We start from the raw sequence: 13,042 nt of genomic DNA, 5'->3' as shown, positions 1-13,042 counted from the left end.
GATACTTTGCCAGATTTTTCAAATTTTGACCTGGTAACCCTGGTAACATGTTCAATCCTTGCACAGTGGGAAAAAAGGGCCCAAAAAATTACCGCAACATAATTTCGTGCAAACCATCGATTGCTATACACCAAAAGCTTCGTTTTTGCACCAGGAACAATAATCCGATGAAAAATCGCACTGCACGGACCGGTGGCCGGAGTACAGACCACCGGAAGATCCGGATTTTTGGAAAAAGTATCAGATTTATCCAATTGTGAACTGATACGCTTTCTTCTACCACGAATAGTCATGCAAAACAATCCTAGAATAATATTTAATACCATAGGACCCATCGGAACCGGTTCCACCGATCTCCGGTGGCCACATCCGGAACCGTAGTGCGAAACAGCATAAACTAGTCGTGCGACGTATCAAACTTCTTGATTTTGGATAGAAAGTATTTTTGAGATGTATTTTTGCCTCTTTGACCGGTTCCCAGGTTCTCCGGTGGCCACATCCGAAGATCATATTTGGCAAATTCCTGGAACCACTCTTGCAACATATCAAACTTCATGTTTTTAAAAGAGGAGTGTATAACTCATGTCCCCATCCAAAATCAAGAAGTTTGATACGTCGCATGACTAGTTTACGCTGTTTCCTAATGCGGTTCCGGATGTGGCCACCGGAGATCGGTGGAACCGGTTCCGATGGGTCCTATGGTATTAATATTATTCTAGGATTATTTTGCATGACTATTCATGGTAGAAGAAAGCGTATCAGTTCACAATTGGATAAATCTGATACTTTTTCCAAAAATCCGGATCTTCCGGTGGCCTGTACTCCGGCCACCGGTCCGTGCAGTGCGATTTTTCATCGGATTATTGTTCCTGGTGCAAAAACGAAGCTTTTGGTGTATAGCAATCGATGGTTTGCGCGAAATCATGTTGCGGTAATTTTTTGGGCCCTTTTTTCCCACTGTGCCTTGGTTGGTTTGGTTTGTTTTTTTTCGTGTCGCTTACTTCACAACTGCAACTGTCATCAATCCTGCATCGCTCAACGGCTGCTTTTTGTCAAACTGCGTTGCGGTGGTGGTACCATAAGGGGTTGTTTGGCAGTTGTTGGACGTTACAACAGACTTTCATTATTTTGTTCAAAAGTGTGAGCATGCCCCTAAAATTTTCCAATATGCCCAGAATATGTCGTTTCGATATTACACATCAGTTTTCGAGAGCCATTCCGAACCCTATTTCTTGCCCCACCTTTGATGCTTTTTGCCCCGGTTCTCGAAATATTGGCAGATATTGCGTTCATTTCATGTCCTCGATGCGTTCTTTGGGCCTCAACCCTCTAATGATGAGTTTTGCTTTGCAAAACAAGGTTTGATGAATGTGGTCATATTGATTTGCCAACATTTTGCGTTTTTTTTCGATCCCTCTCGTGTTGGTAATATCGGTTGCAAGCGATTCTTTTTTTCCACGAATTGCAATCTCAATATTTGCTTCTGTTCAATAGTTTTTGTTGATGGGGAGAGAAAATATGAGGTTTTTGGAATTAATTCATCAAACTTTACAGGATAATTATCAACAATTTTTTTGAATAAAACATATTTAAGAGGATAGATAAGAGCTAACCCGTTCAAAATTTAAGTTATCTTAGAAACCACTTTTGATTAGTTTACATGGGTAATTCTCTACCAACTCACACGAAATCGGGAAAAGATTTGCGTGAAACTTTGTCCTAAGTGCTAACTTTTGTCCCGGATCACGAATCTGAGGTCCGTTTTTTGATATCTCGTGACGGAGGGGCGGTACGACCCCTTTTATTTTTGAACTTCCAAAAAAAGATGTGTTTTTCAATAATTTGCAGCCTGAAATGGTAATGAGATAGTAATTTGGTGTAAAAGAGAATTTTAAGTAAAATTGTACGCCCGATTTGATGGCGTACTCAAAATTCCAAAAAAACGTATTTTTCATCGAAAAAAACACTGCCATTTTCCGTTACTCGACTGTAAAAAAAATTTGGAACATGTCATTTTAAGAAAAAAATTAATGTACTTTTCGAATTTACATTAACCCAGAAGGGTCAACATTATTTTGGTGATTTTTAATTTAACTTTTTGTTACTAAAACTTGATTTGCAAAAAACAATATTTTTATTTTTTTTATTTTCAGAAATGTTTTAAAGGACATCAAATGCCAACTTTTCAGAAATTTCCAGAATGGGCAAAAAATCTTTGACAGGGTTATGATTTTTTGAATCCATACAATTTTTTACAAAAAAAAAATGGAAATATTGGTTGCAAAAATTTTGCAACTTCATTTTTTGATGTAATATCGAATTTGCAATCAAAAAGTACTTTCATGAAATTTTGATAAAGTGCACCGTTTTCAAGTTATAGCCATAATTTTGGTATTTTTTTTTTCAAAATAGTCGCAGTTATTCATTTTTTAAAATAAGTGCACATGTTTGCTAACTTTTGAAAAAAATATTTTTGAAAAGCTGAGAAAATTTTCTATATTTTGCTTTTCTGAACTTTGTTGATACGACCCTTAGTTGCTGAGATATTGCCATGCAAAGGCTTAAAAACAGGAAAATTGATGTTTTCTTAGTCTCACCCAAACAACCCAAGATTTTTTAATGTCGATATCTCAGCAACTAATGGTCTGATTTACAATGTTAAAATATGAAACATTCGTGAAATTTTCCGATCTTTTCGAAAACAATATTAGAAAACATCAATTTTCCTGTTTTCAAACACTTGCATGGCAATATCTCAGCAACTAAGGGTCGTATCAACAAAGTTCAAAAAAGCAAAATATAGAGAATTTTCTCAGCTTTTCAAAAATATTTTTTTCAAAAGTGGGCAAACATGTGCAATAATTTAAAAAAATTAAAAACTGCGACTATTTTCAAAAAAGTCACCTAAAAATGGATTTAACTTGAAAACGGTGCACTTTATCCAAATTTCATGAAAGTACTTTTTGATTGCAAATTTAATTTTACATCGAAAAATGAAGTTGAAAAATTTTTGCGACCAATATTTCGATTTTTTGAAAAAATCAATATTGATTAATAAAAATCATAACTCGGTCAAAGATTTTTTGCACAACCTGAAAATTTCTGAAAAGTTGGCATTTGATGTCCTCTAAAACATATCAAAAAATGAAAAAAAGTTTTAGTGACAAAAAGTTAAATAAAAAATCACCAAATTTTTTTACCGTGTATCATTTTTTTCCAGTGTAGTCCATATCCATACCTACAACATTGCCGAAGACATCAAATCGATCAAAAAATTCCTTCAAAAGATACAGATTTTTGAATTTTCACATATCATTTTTGTATGGACAGCTGCCAAATTTGTATGGAAAATTATATGGACAAACTAATGATGCAAAATGGCTTCTTTGGGCATACCGAAGGCACCAAAAAAGTTTCAGGCGGATTAAAAAATATGAAAATTAAAATTGAAGAAAAAAGACCGATTTCGTAGAGAATTGCTCAACTGGCTGAACCGATTTTGGCCGGATCAGCCTTATTCTTTTCGTTTTGGGGTCCCCTAAGACCCTATTAAAATTTATTCTGTTTAGTTAAGTACTTTTAAAGTTATGCAATGAAAAAGTTTTTTATAGATACAAAAAAGGGTGATTTTTGCATAACCTCAAATGGCCGGATCTTTTTGTTTACGCGCGAGAGGCACATCAGATGCAGTTGCCACTTTGCTTCAAATGAGAGTCTGCATGTTTTCTGGAAAAGTCTGTACAAGGTTTTTTTTTTATTCATTAAGTTATTTTTATTAGGTCCTTTTCCGGTGCTGAGATCTGGTTTGGACCGAGTCAGCTATAGAAATTAAATTAAATTACTTTATACATGTGAGGAAGGCATCAACCACCTAATTGGTGGATTAAGAAACGTTTATAACAGATTTTGCAGCAAGCCCATTTATCAATTTTACCACCAATACAAGCAACTGGCCAGAAAGAAGAATATGTTTGAGGCTCACTAGAAATCATGACTTCAAGCGGTCAATGGCGCAGTGGTAGCGTGTCGCATCAACAACCAAGAAGTTAATGGTTCAATCCTCGTTCTGGTAAGAGTAAAATTTGATTTTTTTTTTTGCGACGGCCCAAGTTTGCTGTTTTTATTTTTAAAAGTAAATTTTCTCTCAAACTTTCAACGACAATCCATATCGTTACTTCTCGTGAAGATTATCTGTAGGCGTTTCCCAAAATCAGCTTTAAAATCTTCCGAGCATTTCTCGACGGTGGCGAGACCTGTGCAATAATAACAACCCCCAACAAGTCAATGCTGAGAACAGTGGCAGCTGTGCCTCTTTCAGTGTGGGTTGTGGAGATTGTGGGTGGTGACCATTTTGCGCCCTCCCCCCCCCTCTCAAGGTGAGGGAGTTTGCGATGGGATAAGAAAATTGCTGTTGCTCTCAGAAACGCAGCAAAGCGCGAAAATTAAAGCAGCAACATCTAGCAGCTAGAACGAACCAGAACCAGAAGGCATTATCTTAATTCCGAGAAACGCAAACACGGCGAACGCGTGTCTTAAGGATCGGTTAAGGAGGGGGGGTTGTTTGGGTGGATTGAGGCGGGAAAGATGCTTTTACGTGCGATTGTGGGTTTGGTATCTGATTAACCCTTGATTGGGAAGTGTGAAATTTAATTCAAGCGAAATCTGTTTGTTTTGATGTTAAATTCTATAAAATTATGCAATTTACTTTTTTAAATTGAAAAAAAAAATACTTGATTATTTGAGGGTTACCGATGTCAAGCTCTTGAAAAGCTCCCACTTGGCGTGTATTTCCCGAAACCAAGCGAAAATTTGCGGTTTCGCGATGGAATGTAATCATCATTTGCCGGAGCGTTCCGTCCGGGCTTTTCATATCTAATTTTCCTGACAAGACCGACCTGCTGCTCCTGAGTTTCAAATTCCGGAAAGCGGCTTCTTCCCCCCCGGAAAATTCAGCAACAACAACACCGACGGGCCAACCACTCAAAACATTGAGACGTGATCTGACATCTCTTCATAAAAACAAAACGCGCAGCTGAAGCTGTTTTGATTTGGGTTTCGCGATTAATCGCGATGACCTTTCACAAAGACTTCTTTTTAAACTTTTTCATATCAAAGACTAGCGCTGTTTTTTGCAATTGTATTAAGTCTTTGTTTTATAGGCAGATTTTTCTTTTAAATTTATACCCTTAAAACATCATGATAATTGTCGTATTAATGGTGTGAAAAAAAAAACACACTCACACAAACGCCTAACAAAACACTGACACCATACTGATATTGTCCTCTCCAACGTGTTCAACCAGTTAATCAGAGACAGTTTAAAAAATAACAATGTCAAGATTAATCAGATCGAATTTATCGCACTAATTGGATATCATAAATTAAAACAGCGAAAAATTTATTCATAAATTAAAAAATAACCCTCACCCTCACAGCCACACACACATACAAACACAGTCAACCGAAAGAACAATTGCCAGGTTGATTGCTCGTTTGCCGGGAGGAATGTATGGTTAAATATGTGTGTGTGAGTATTAAAATACACGTGAAAAATTCGATCCTGGAGGGGTTGACCGGGAGCACGGGGATGCGGGAAACATAATGTACGTGTTTCAATTATTCGGCTTAAAGTCACATGGAGGGGCTCGAATGACACACAAACACACACACACACACACATGAAGTCCTGGGTGTTATTACAGGACTGACATCGTTTATCCTGGCTGAGTAAACAGACATAATCAGCCATGAAGTTGACTTATTGCAGTGAAATAAAGAGTTCTGAAGAGTGATTGAGTTGAATTTAATGAACGCCTGAAAAAAACCTGTATTTTAGAAATCCCTGGAAATGTTAATTTTATTTAAAGTTTTTTTTATGTCACCCTTCAAAACTTCTTCAACTATGCAATTCAAATAGGGCAAACTCAGACCTTTTTCTATCAATGATGAATTTATAGATCGATAGATATTCTGGAAATTTTGATAGCAGCATAACTATAACATAGTACATACTTTTTTCTTATATATTTTGGAAATTGAATTTCAAAAATACTTGAATTTTAAATTAAATTAACCTGTGCTATTTTTGTGTTTTGATAAAGCGGCTGAAATTTTGTTTGTACTTTTTCTATGACCAAAAAAGACTTTATTGCATCATTAATTACACAGTAATAAAATCATGGTAATATTACATCTGGGAAGGATTACATCTTTTGTGTCGGAAAAATTGGTAGTTTTACCTCTCAAATTGTGCCAATTGTAGTTAGTGTTTTGTCATTTTTACAGTCTAATTGAGGTAATATTACAATATAAAAGGGGTCCCGCATAAAGATTTACTATAAACCAACAGTAGATTTTATGGTTATCACACGATAAATTCTATGGTTATTTTTACCATGATTCTACAGTAGCCTTTATGTTTTTTCACCATAGAATATATCTTATTTCGGGAATTTACTATAAAAAAGGGGTATTGTTAGGCACAGTCACCATAAAAATTTCGACTTTTCCCCATACAAAAAAAAACCAAAAACTATACATTCTATCGTATTTTCATTGATGCCTTTTCCGTCCAAAAAATTACCCTGACCATAGAAAACATCATACATTTATAATAAAAACAGTAACCATTACAATGGTTTGCACAGTAAATTCACAGTTTTTCATGGATTTTTCCATACTAAATAGTACGGTTTAAACTATATTCGTACATTGAAATAAATAATAACTACAGTATGATTCATTGTATTTGCATTGTATTTATTTTTTTCTCTCCACTAAATTGTACTGTAAAACATATATTTACACATTAAAATTAATGGTCAATATGGTATGTTTTATTGTATTTTTATAGTTTTTTTCGTAGATTTAAAAAAATTAGTACTTTTTTTCCGCGTCGTTTTCTTTTAATATTCTGCTTCAATCCGAACTTTCTGACGTTGTTCGAAATGTTTGTAGCCGGTGCCGGAACTACTGCTTCGTACTTGGGATGAACTCTCGAGTATTTATGAAGCACAATCCTCAGTGGAATAGGCCCCTGTAAAAGAGAAACACACTAAATTAGACATAGGAAATATTTTCATATGTTTGTTTCGGTACAAATGCTATTAAATTAGCTGTTACTAAAATTCTAAAATTCTAAAATTCTAAAATTCTAAAATTCTAAAATTCTAAAATTCTAAAATTCTAAAATTCTAAAATTCTAAAATTCTAAAATTCTAAAATTCTAAAATTCTAAAATTCTAAAATTCTAAAATTCTAAAATTCTAAAATTCTAAAATTCTAAAATTCTAAAATTCTAAAATTCTAAAATTCTAAAATTCTAAAATTCTAAAATTCTAAAATTCTAAAATTCTAAAATTCTAAAATTCTAAAATTCTAAAATTCTAAAATTCTAAAATTCTAAAATTCTAAAATTCTAAAATTCTAAAATTCTAAAATTCTAAAATTCTAAAATTTTAAAATTCTAAGATTCTAAAATTCTAAAATTCTAAAATTCTAAAATTCTAAAATTCTAAAATTCTAAAATTCTAAAATTCTAAAATTCTAAAATTCTAAAATTCTAAAATTCTAAAATTCTAAAATTCTAAAATTCTAAAATTCTAAAATTCTAAAATTCTAAAATTCTAAAATTCTAAAATTCTAAAATTCTAAAATTCTAAAATTCTAAAATTCTAAAATTCTAAAATTCTAAAATTCTAAAATTCTAAAATTCTAAAATTCTAAAATTCTAAAATTCTAAAATTCTAAAATTCTAAAATTCTAAAATTCTAAAATTCTAAAATTCTAAAATTCTAAAATTCTAAAATTCTAAAATTCTAAAATTCTAAAATTCTAAAATTCTAAAATTCTAAAATTCTAAAATTCTAAAATTCTAAAATTCTAAAATTCTAAAATTCTAAAATTCTAAAATTCTAAAATTCTAAAATTCTAAAATTCTAAAATTCTAAAATTCTAAAATTCTAAAATTCTAAAATTCTAAAATTCTAAAATTCTAAAATTCTAAAATTCTAAAATTCTAAAATTCTAAAATTCTAAAATTCTAAAATTCTAAAATTCTAAAATTCTAAAATTCTAAAATTCTAAAATTCTAAAATTCTAAAATTCTAAAATTCTAAAATTCTAAAATTCTAAAATTCTAAAATTCTAAAATTCTAAAATTCTAAAATTCTAAAATTCTAAAATTCTAAAATTCTAAAATTCTAAAATTCTAAAATTCTAAAATTCTAAAATTCTAAAATTCTAAAATTCTAAAATTCTAAAATTCTAAAATTCTAAAATTCTAAAATTCTAAAATTCTAAAATTCTAAAATTCTAAAATTCTAAAATTCTAAAATTCTAAAATTCTAAAATTCTAAAATTCTAAAATTCTAAAATTCTAAAATTCTAAAATTCTAAAATTCTAAAATTCTAAAATTCTAAAATTCTAAAATTCTAAAATTCTAAAATTCTAAAATTCTAAAATTCTAAAATTCTAAAATTCTAAAATTCTAAAATTCTAAAATTCTAAAATTCTAAAATTCTAAAATTCTAAAATTCTAAAATTCTAAAATTCTAAAATTCTAAAATTCTAAAATTCTAAAATTCTAAAATTCTAAAATTCTAAAATTCTAAAATTCTAAAATTCTAAAATTCTAAAATTCTAAAATTCTAAAATTCTAAAATTCTAAAATTCTAAAATTCTAAAATTCTAAAATTCTAAAATTCTAAAATTCTAAAATTCTAAAATTCTAAAATTCTAAAATTCTAAAATTACTAAATTCTTAATAACTCAATTTCCTAATTTCTTTATTTCCTAATTTCTTAATATCCTGATTTCCTAATTTTCTTATTTTCTAATTTCCTAATTTTCTAATTTTCTAAATTTATAATTTTCTAATTTTCTAATTTTCTAATTTTCCAATTTTCTAATTTTCTAATTTTCTTATTTTCTAATTTTCTAATTTTCTAATGTTCTAATTTTTTAATTTTCTAATTTTCTAATTTTCTAATTTTCTAATTTTCTAATTTTCTAATTTTCTAATTTTCTAATTTTCTAATTTTCTAATTTTCTAATTTCCTAATTGGCTGAATTCCTAACTTCCTAATTTCATAATTTACTAATTTCCTGATTTCCTAATTACCTTATTCCCTAATTTTCTAATTTTGTTATTTCTTATTTTCTAAATTTCTTAATTTCTTAATTTCTAAATTTCTAAATTTCTTAATTTATTAATTTCCTAATTTCCGAGTATCCGAATTTCCTAATTTTGTAATTTTTTAAATGTTAATTTTTTTAATTTCTCAATTTCCCAATTTCCTTATTTCCAAATTTCCAAATTTCCTAATTTTCTAATTTCCTATTTTCTAATTTCTAAATTTCCTAATTTCCGAATTTCCGAATTTTTCTTATTTCCGAATTTCCCAATATCCTAATTTCCTAATATCCTAATTTCCTAATTTCCTAATTTCCTAATTTCCTTATTTCCTAATTTCCTAATTGCCCAATTTCCTAATTTCCTAATTTCCTTATTTCCTAATTTCCTAATTGCCCAATTTCCTAATTTCCTAATTTTCTAATTTCCTTATTTCCTAATTTCCTAATTGCCCAATTTCCTAATTTCCTTATTTCCTAATTTCCTAATTGCCCAATTTCCTAATTTCCTAATTTCCTAATTTCCTAATTTCCTAATTTCCTAATTTCCTAATTTCCTAATTTCCTAATTTCCTAATTTCCTAATTTTCTAATTTTCTAATTTTCTAATTTCTAAATTTCCTAATTTCCGAATTTCCTAATTGCCTAATTTTCAAATTTCCTAATTTCCTGATTTCCTCATTTCCTAATTTCCTAATTTCCTAATTTTCTTATTTCCTAATTTCCTTATTTCCTAATTTCCTAATTGCCCAATTTCCTAATTTCCTTATTTCCTAATTTCCTTATTTCCTAATTTCCTAATTGCCCAATTTCCTAATTTCCTTATTTCCTTATTTCCTAATTGCCCAATTTCCTAATTTCCTAATTTCCTAATTTCCTAATCTCCTAATTTCCTAATTTCCTAATCTCCTAATTTCCTAATTTCCTAATTTCCTAATTTCCTTATTTCCTAATTGCCCAATTTCCTAATTTCCTAATTGCCTAATTTCCTTATTTCCTAATTTCCTTATTTCCTAATTTCCTAATTTCCTAATTTCCTAATTTCCTTATTTCCTAATTTCCTAATTTCCTAATTTCCTAATTTCCTAATCTCCTAATTTCCTAATTTCCTAATCTCCTAATTTCCTAATTTCCTAATTTCCTAATCTCCTAATTTCCTAATTTCCTAATTTCCTTATTTCCTAATTTCCTAATTTCCTAATTTCCTTATTTCCTTATTTCCTAATTGCCCAATTTCCTAATTTCCTAATTTTCTAATTTCCTTATTTCCTAATTTCCTAATTGCCCAATTTCCTAATTTCCTTATTTCCTTATTTCCTAATTGCCCAATTTCCTAATTTCCTAATTGCCTAATTTCCTTATTTCCTAATTTCCTTATTTCCTAATTTCCTAATTTCCTAATTTCCTAATTTCCTAATTTCCTAATTTCCTAATTTCCTAATTTCCTAATTTCCTAATTTCCTAATTTCCTAATTTCCTAATTTCCTAATTTCCTAATTGCCTTATTTCCTAATTTCCGAATTTCTGAATTTCCTAATATCCGGATTTCCTAATTGCCTAATTTCCAAATTTCCTAATTTCCTGATTTCCTAATTTCCTAATTTCCTAATTTCCTAATTTCCTAATTTCCTAATTTCCTAATTTCCTAATTTCCTAATTTCCTAATTTCCTAATTTCCTAATTTCCTAATCTCCTAATTTCCTAATTTCCTAATCTCCAAATTTCCTAATTTCCTAATTGCCTAATTTCCTAATTTCCTTATTTCCTAATTTCTTAATTTCCTTATTTCCTAATTTCCTAATTTCCTAATTGCCTTATTTCATAATTTCCTAATTTCCGAATTTCTGAATTTCCTAATATCCGAATTTCCTAATTGCCTAATTTCCAAATTTCCTAATTTCCTGATTTCCTAATTTCCTAATTTCCTAATTTCCTGATTTCCTAATTTCCTAATTTCCTAATTTCCTAATTTCCTAATTCCCTAATTTCCTAATTTCCTAATTTCCGAATTTCCGAATTTCCAAATTTCCGAATTTCCAAACAAAATTATATGAACATTTGTAATAATCAGTAGCATTCAAATTTGCAAATTCTGTTAAAAAAAAAAAAAAAGAAAAAAAAACACACACACAGGCACCGTGCCAATAAACGTCAAACGCTACTTTCTGTTTCTGTTATTTTTCAGTTGCGTACCACTCAACAAAATTCTTTTCGTGACCTTTTCCTTGACCGTTGTTTGGACGTTCACCGTTGAGCATCAACACACAACTTACCTAACGATTTTCGCCTCCAGACGAAACGACCATCCTGAACAAATCCGGCCGGAAGTGTCCGCAGCAGGCGCCGGGCCTGGTAGAAGAAGTCCCTGTAAAAAAAGAGGAACACACACAGTTTGTTCAGACCATTGCTCTCGCAAGCTTGACCTTGAACATTCTCTTTTGAACATAACCAAACTTGTCCGTACCCTCAGCAAACGTCAAATCAAAACAAATTGCTGCCGGATCTTTCTCCGGATCTCTCCCGTAAAAGATCCGGCAACAATTTTGTATGGCTTGAAGTTTGCGGAGAGTACCAAAAAAAGGTAAACAAATCACTATGTGCATCAACCAATAGCTTGGGAAATTTGCCTGCTGCTGTTGCGGGTGCGATTCCGCCCTCTCCAAGTTCAACAAAACTCCTTATACTCACCCAAATATGAAAAAGTTCCGCCATCCCAGAGCCGTTCCGGTTCGGTCACCCGGCAAATTTGTCCAAGACCGTGTTGGACAAACGCCGGATGTTGCCTTTTTCACGAGCACACGCGATTTCACTAACACTTTTTCGATTAAACAGCAGCTAAACCTCGGGCCAAACATAATCGACACAAACAGGATCGAACACGCGAACGATTGAAAACAAATGAGAGCTCGCCATGGTACGTTCATTAGGGGAGCGTCGCCCAGTTTAGGTGTCATGGTGAGTTCGTTAGGGGAGCGTCGCCCAATTTAGTTGTCATGGTGTGTTCGTTTTGTGATCTTTAATATTTTTTGCCGTTTCAATTATTGAATAAAAATGTTTAAATGTTTAAATGTTTAAATGTTTAAATGTTTAAATGTTTAAATGTTTAAATGTTTAAATGTTTAAATGTTTAAATGTTTAAATGTTTAAATGTTTAAATGTTTAAATGTTTAAATGTTTAAATGTTTAAATGTTTAAATGTTTAAATGTTTAAATGTTTAAATGTTTAAATGTTTAAATGTTTAAATGTTTAAATGTTTAAATGTTTAAATGTTTAAATGTTTAAATGTTTAAATGTTTAAATGTTTAAATGTTTAAATGTTTAAATGTTTAAATGTTTAAATGTTTAAATGTTTAAATGTTTAAATGTTTAAATGTTTAAATGTTTAAATGTTTAAATGTTTAAATGTTTAAATGTTTAAATGTTTAAATGTTTAAATGTTTAAATGTTTAAAAGTTTATAATATTTTAATATTTTAATATTTTAATATTTTAATATTTTAATATTTTAATATTTTAATATTTTAATATTTTAATATTTTAATATTTTAATATTTTAATATTTTAATATTTTAATATTTTAATATTTTAATATTTTAATATTTTAATATTTTAATATTTTAATATTTTAATATTTTAATATTTTAATATTTTAATATTTTAATATTTTAATATTTTAATATTTTAATATTTTAATATTTTAATATTTTAATATTTTAATATTTTAATATTTTAATATTTTAATATTTTAATATTTTAATATTTTAATATTTTAATATTTTAATATTTTAATATTTTAATATTTTAATATTTTAATATTTTAATATTTTAATATTTTAATATTTTAATATTTTAATATTTTAATATTTTAATATTTTAATATTTTAATATTTTAATATTTTAATATTTTAA

The 13,042-nt window shown here is 29.3% G+C and overlaps 1 protein-coding gene across 1 annotated transcript; it reads right to left on the bottom strand.

Moving 5' to 3' along the window:
* Positions 1 to 6,738: 6,738 nt before the first annotated feature.
* Positions 6,739 to 12,165, bottom strand: LOC120417854 (uncharacterized). The gene is made up of 3 exons (XM_039580073.2): positions 11,822 to 12,165; positions 11,407 to 11,498; positions 6,739 to 7,036 (listed from the first exon to the last, which is right to left on the bottom strand). The coding sequence occupies exons 1-3, from the start codon at positions 12,085 to 12,087 to the stop codon at positions 7,005 to 7,007; spliced, it is 390 nt and encodes a 129-aa protein (XP_039436007.1). The 5' UTR covers positions 12,088 to 12,165; the 3' UTR covers positions 6,739 to 7,004.
* Between the last annotated feature and the right edge of the window lie 877 nt (positions 12,166 to 13,042).

This window comes from Culex pipiens, chromosome 1, assembly GCF_016801865.2.
Source record: "Culex pipiens pallens isolate TS chromosome 1, TS_CPP_V2, whole genome shotgun sequence".
NCBI classification, from domain to species: Eukaryota; Metazoa; Arthropoda; class Insecta; order Diptera; family Culicidae; genus Culex; species Culex pipiens.
This window is presented reverse-complemented; position numbering and strand designations above follow the sequence as displayed.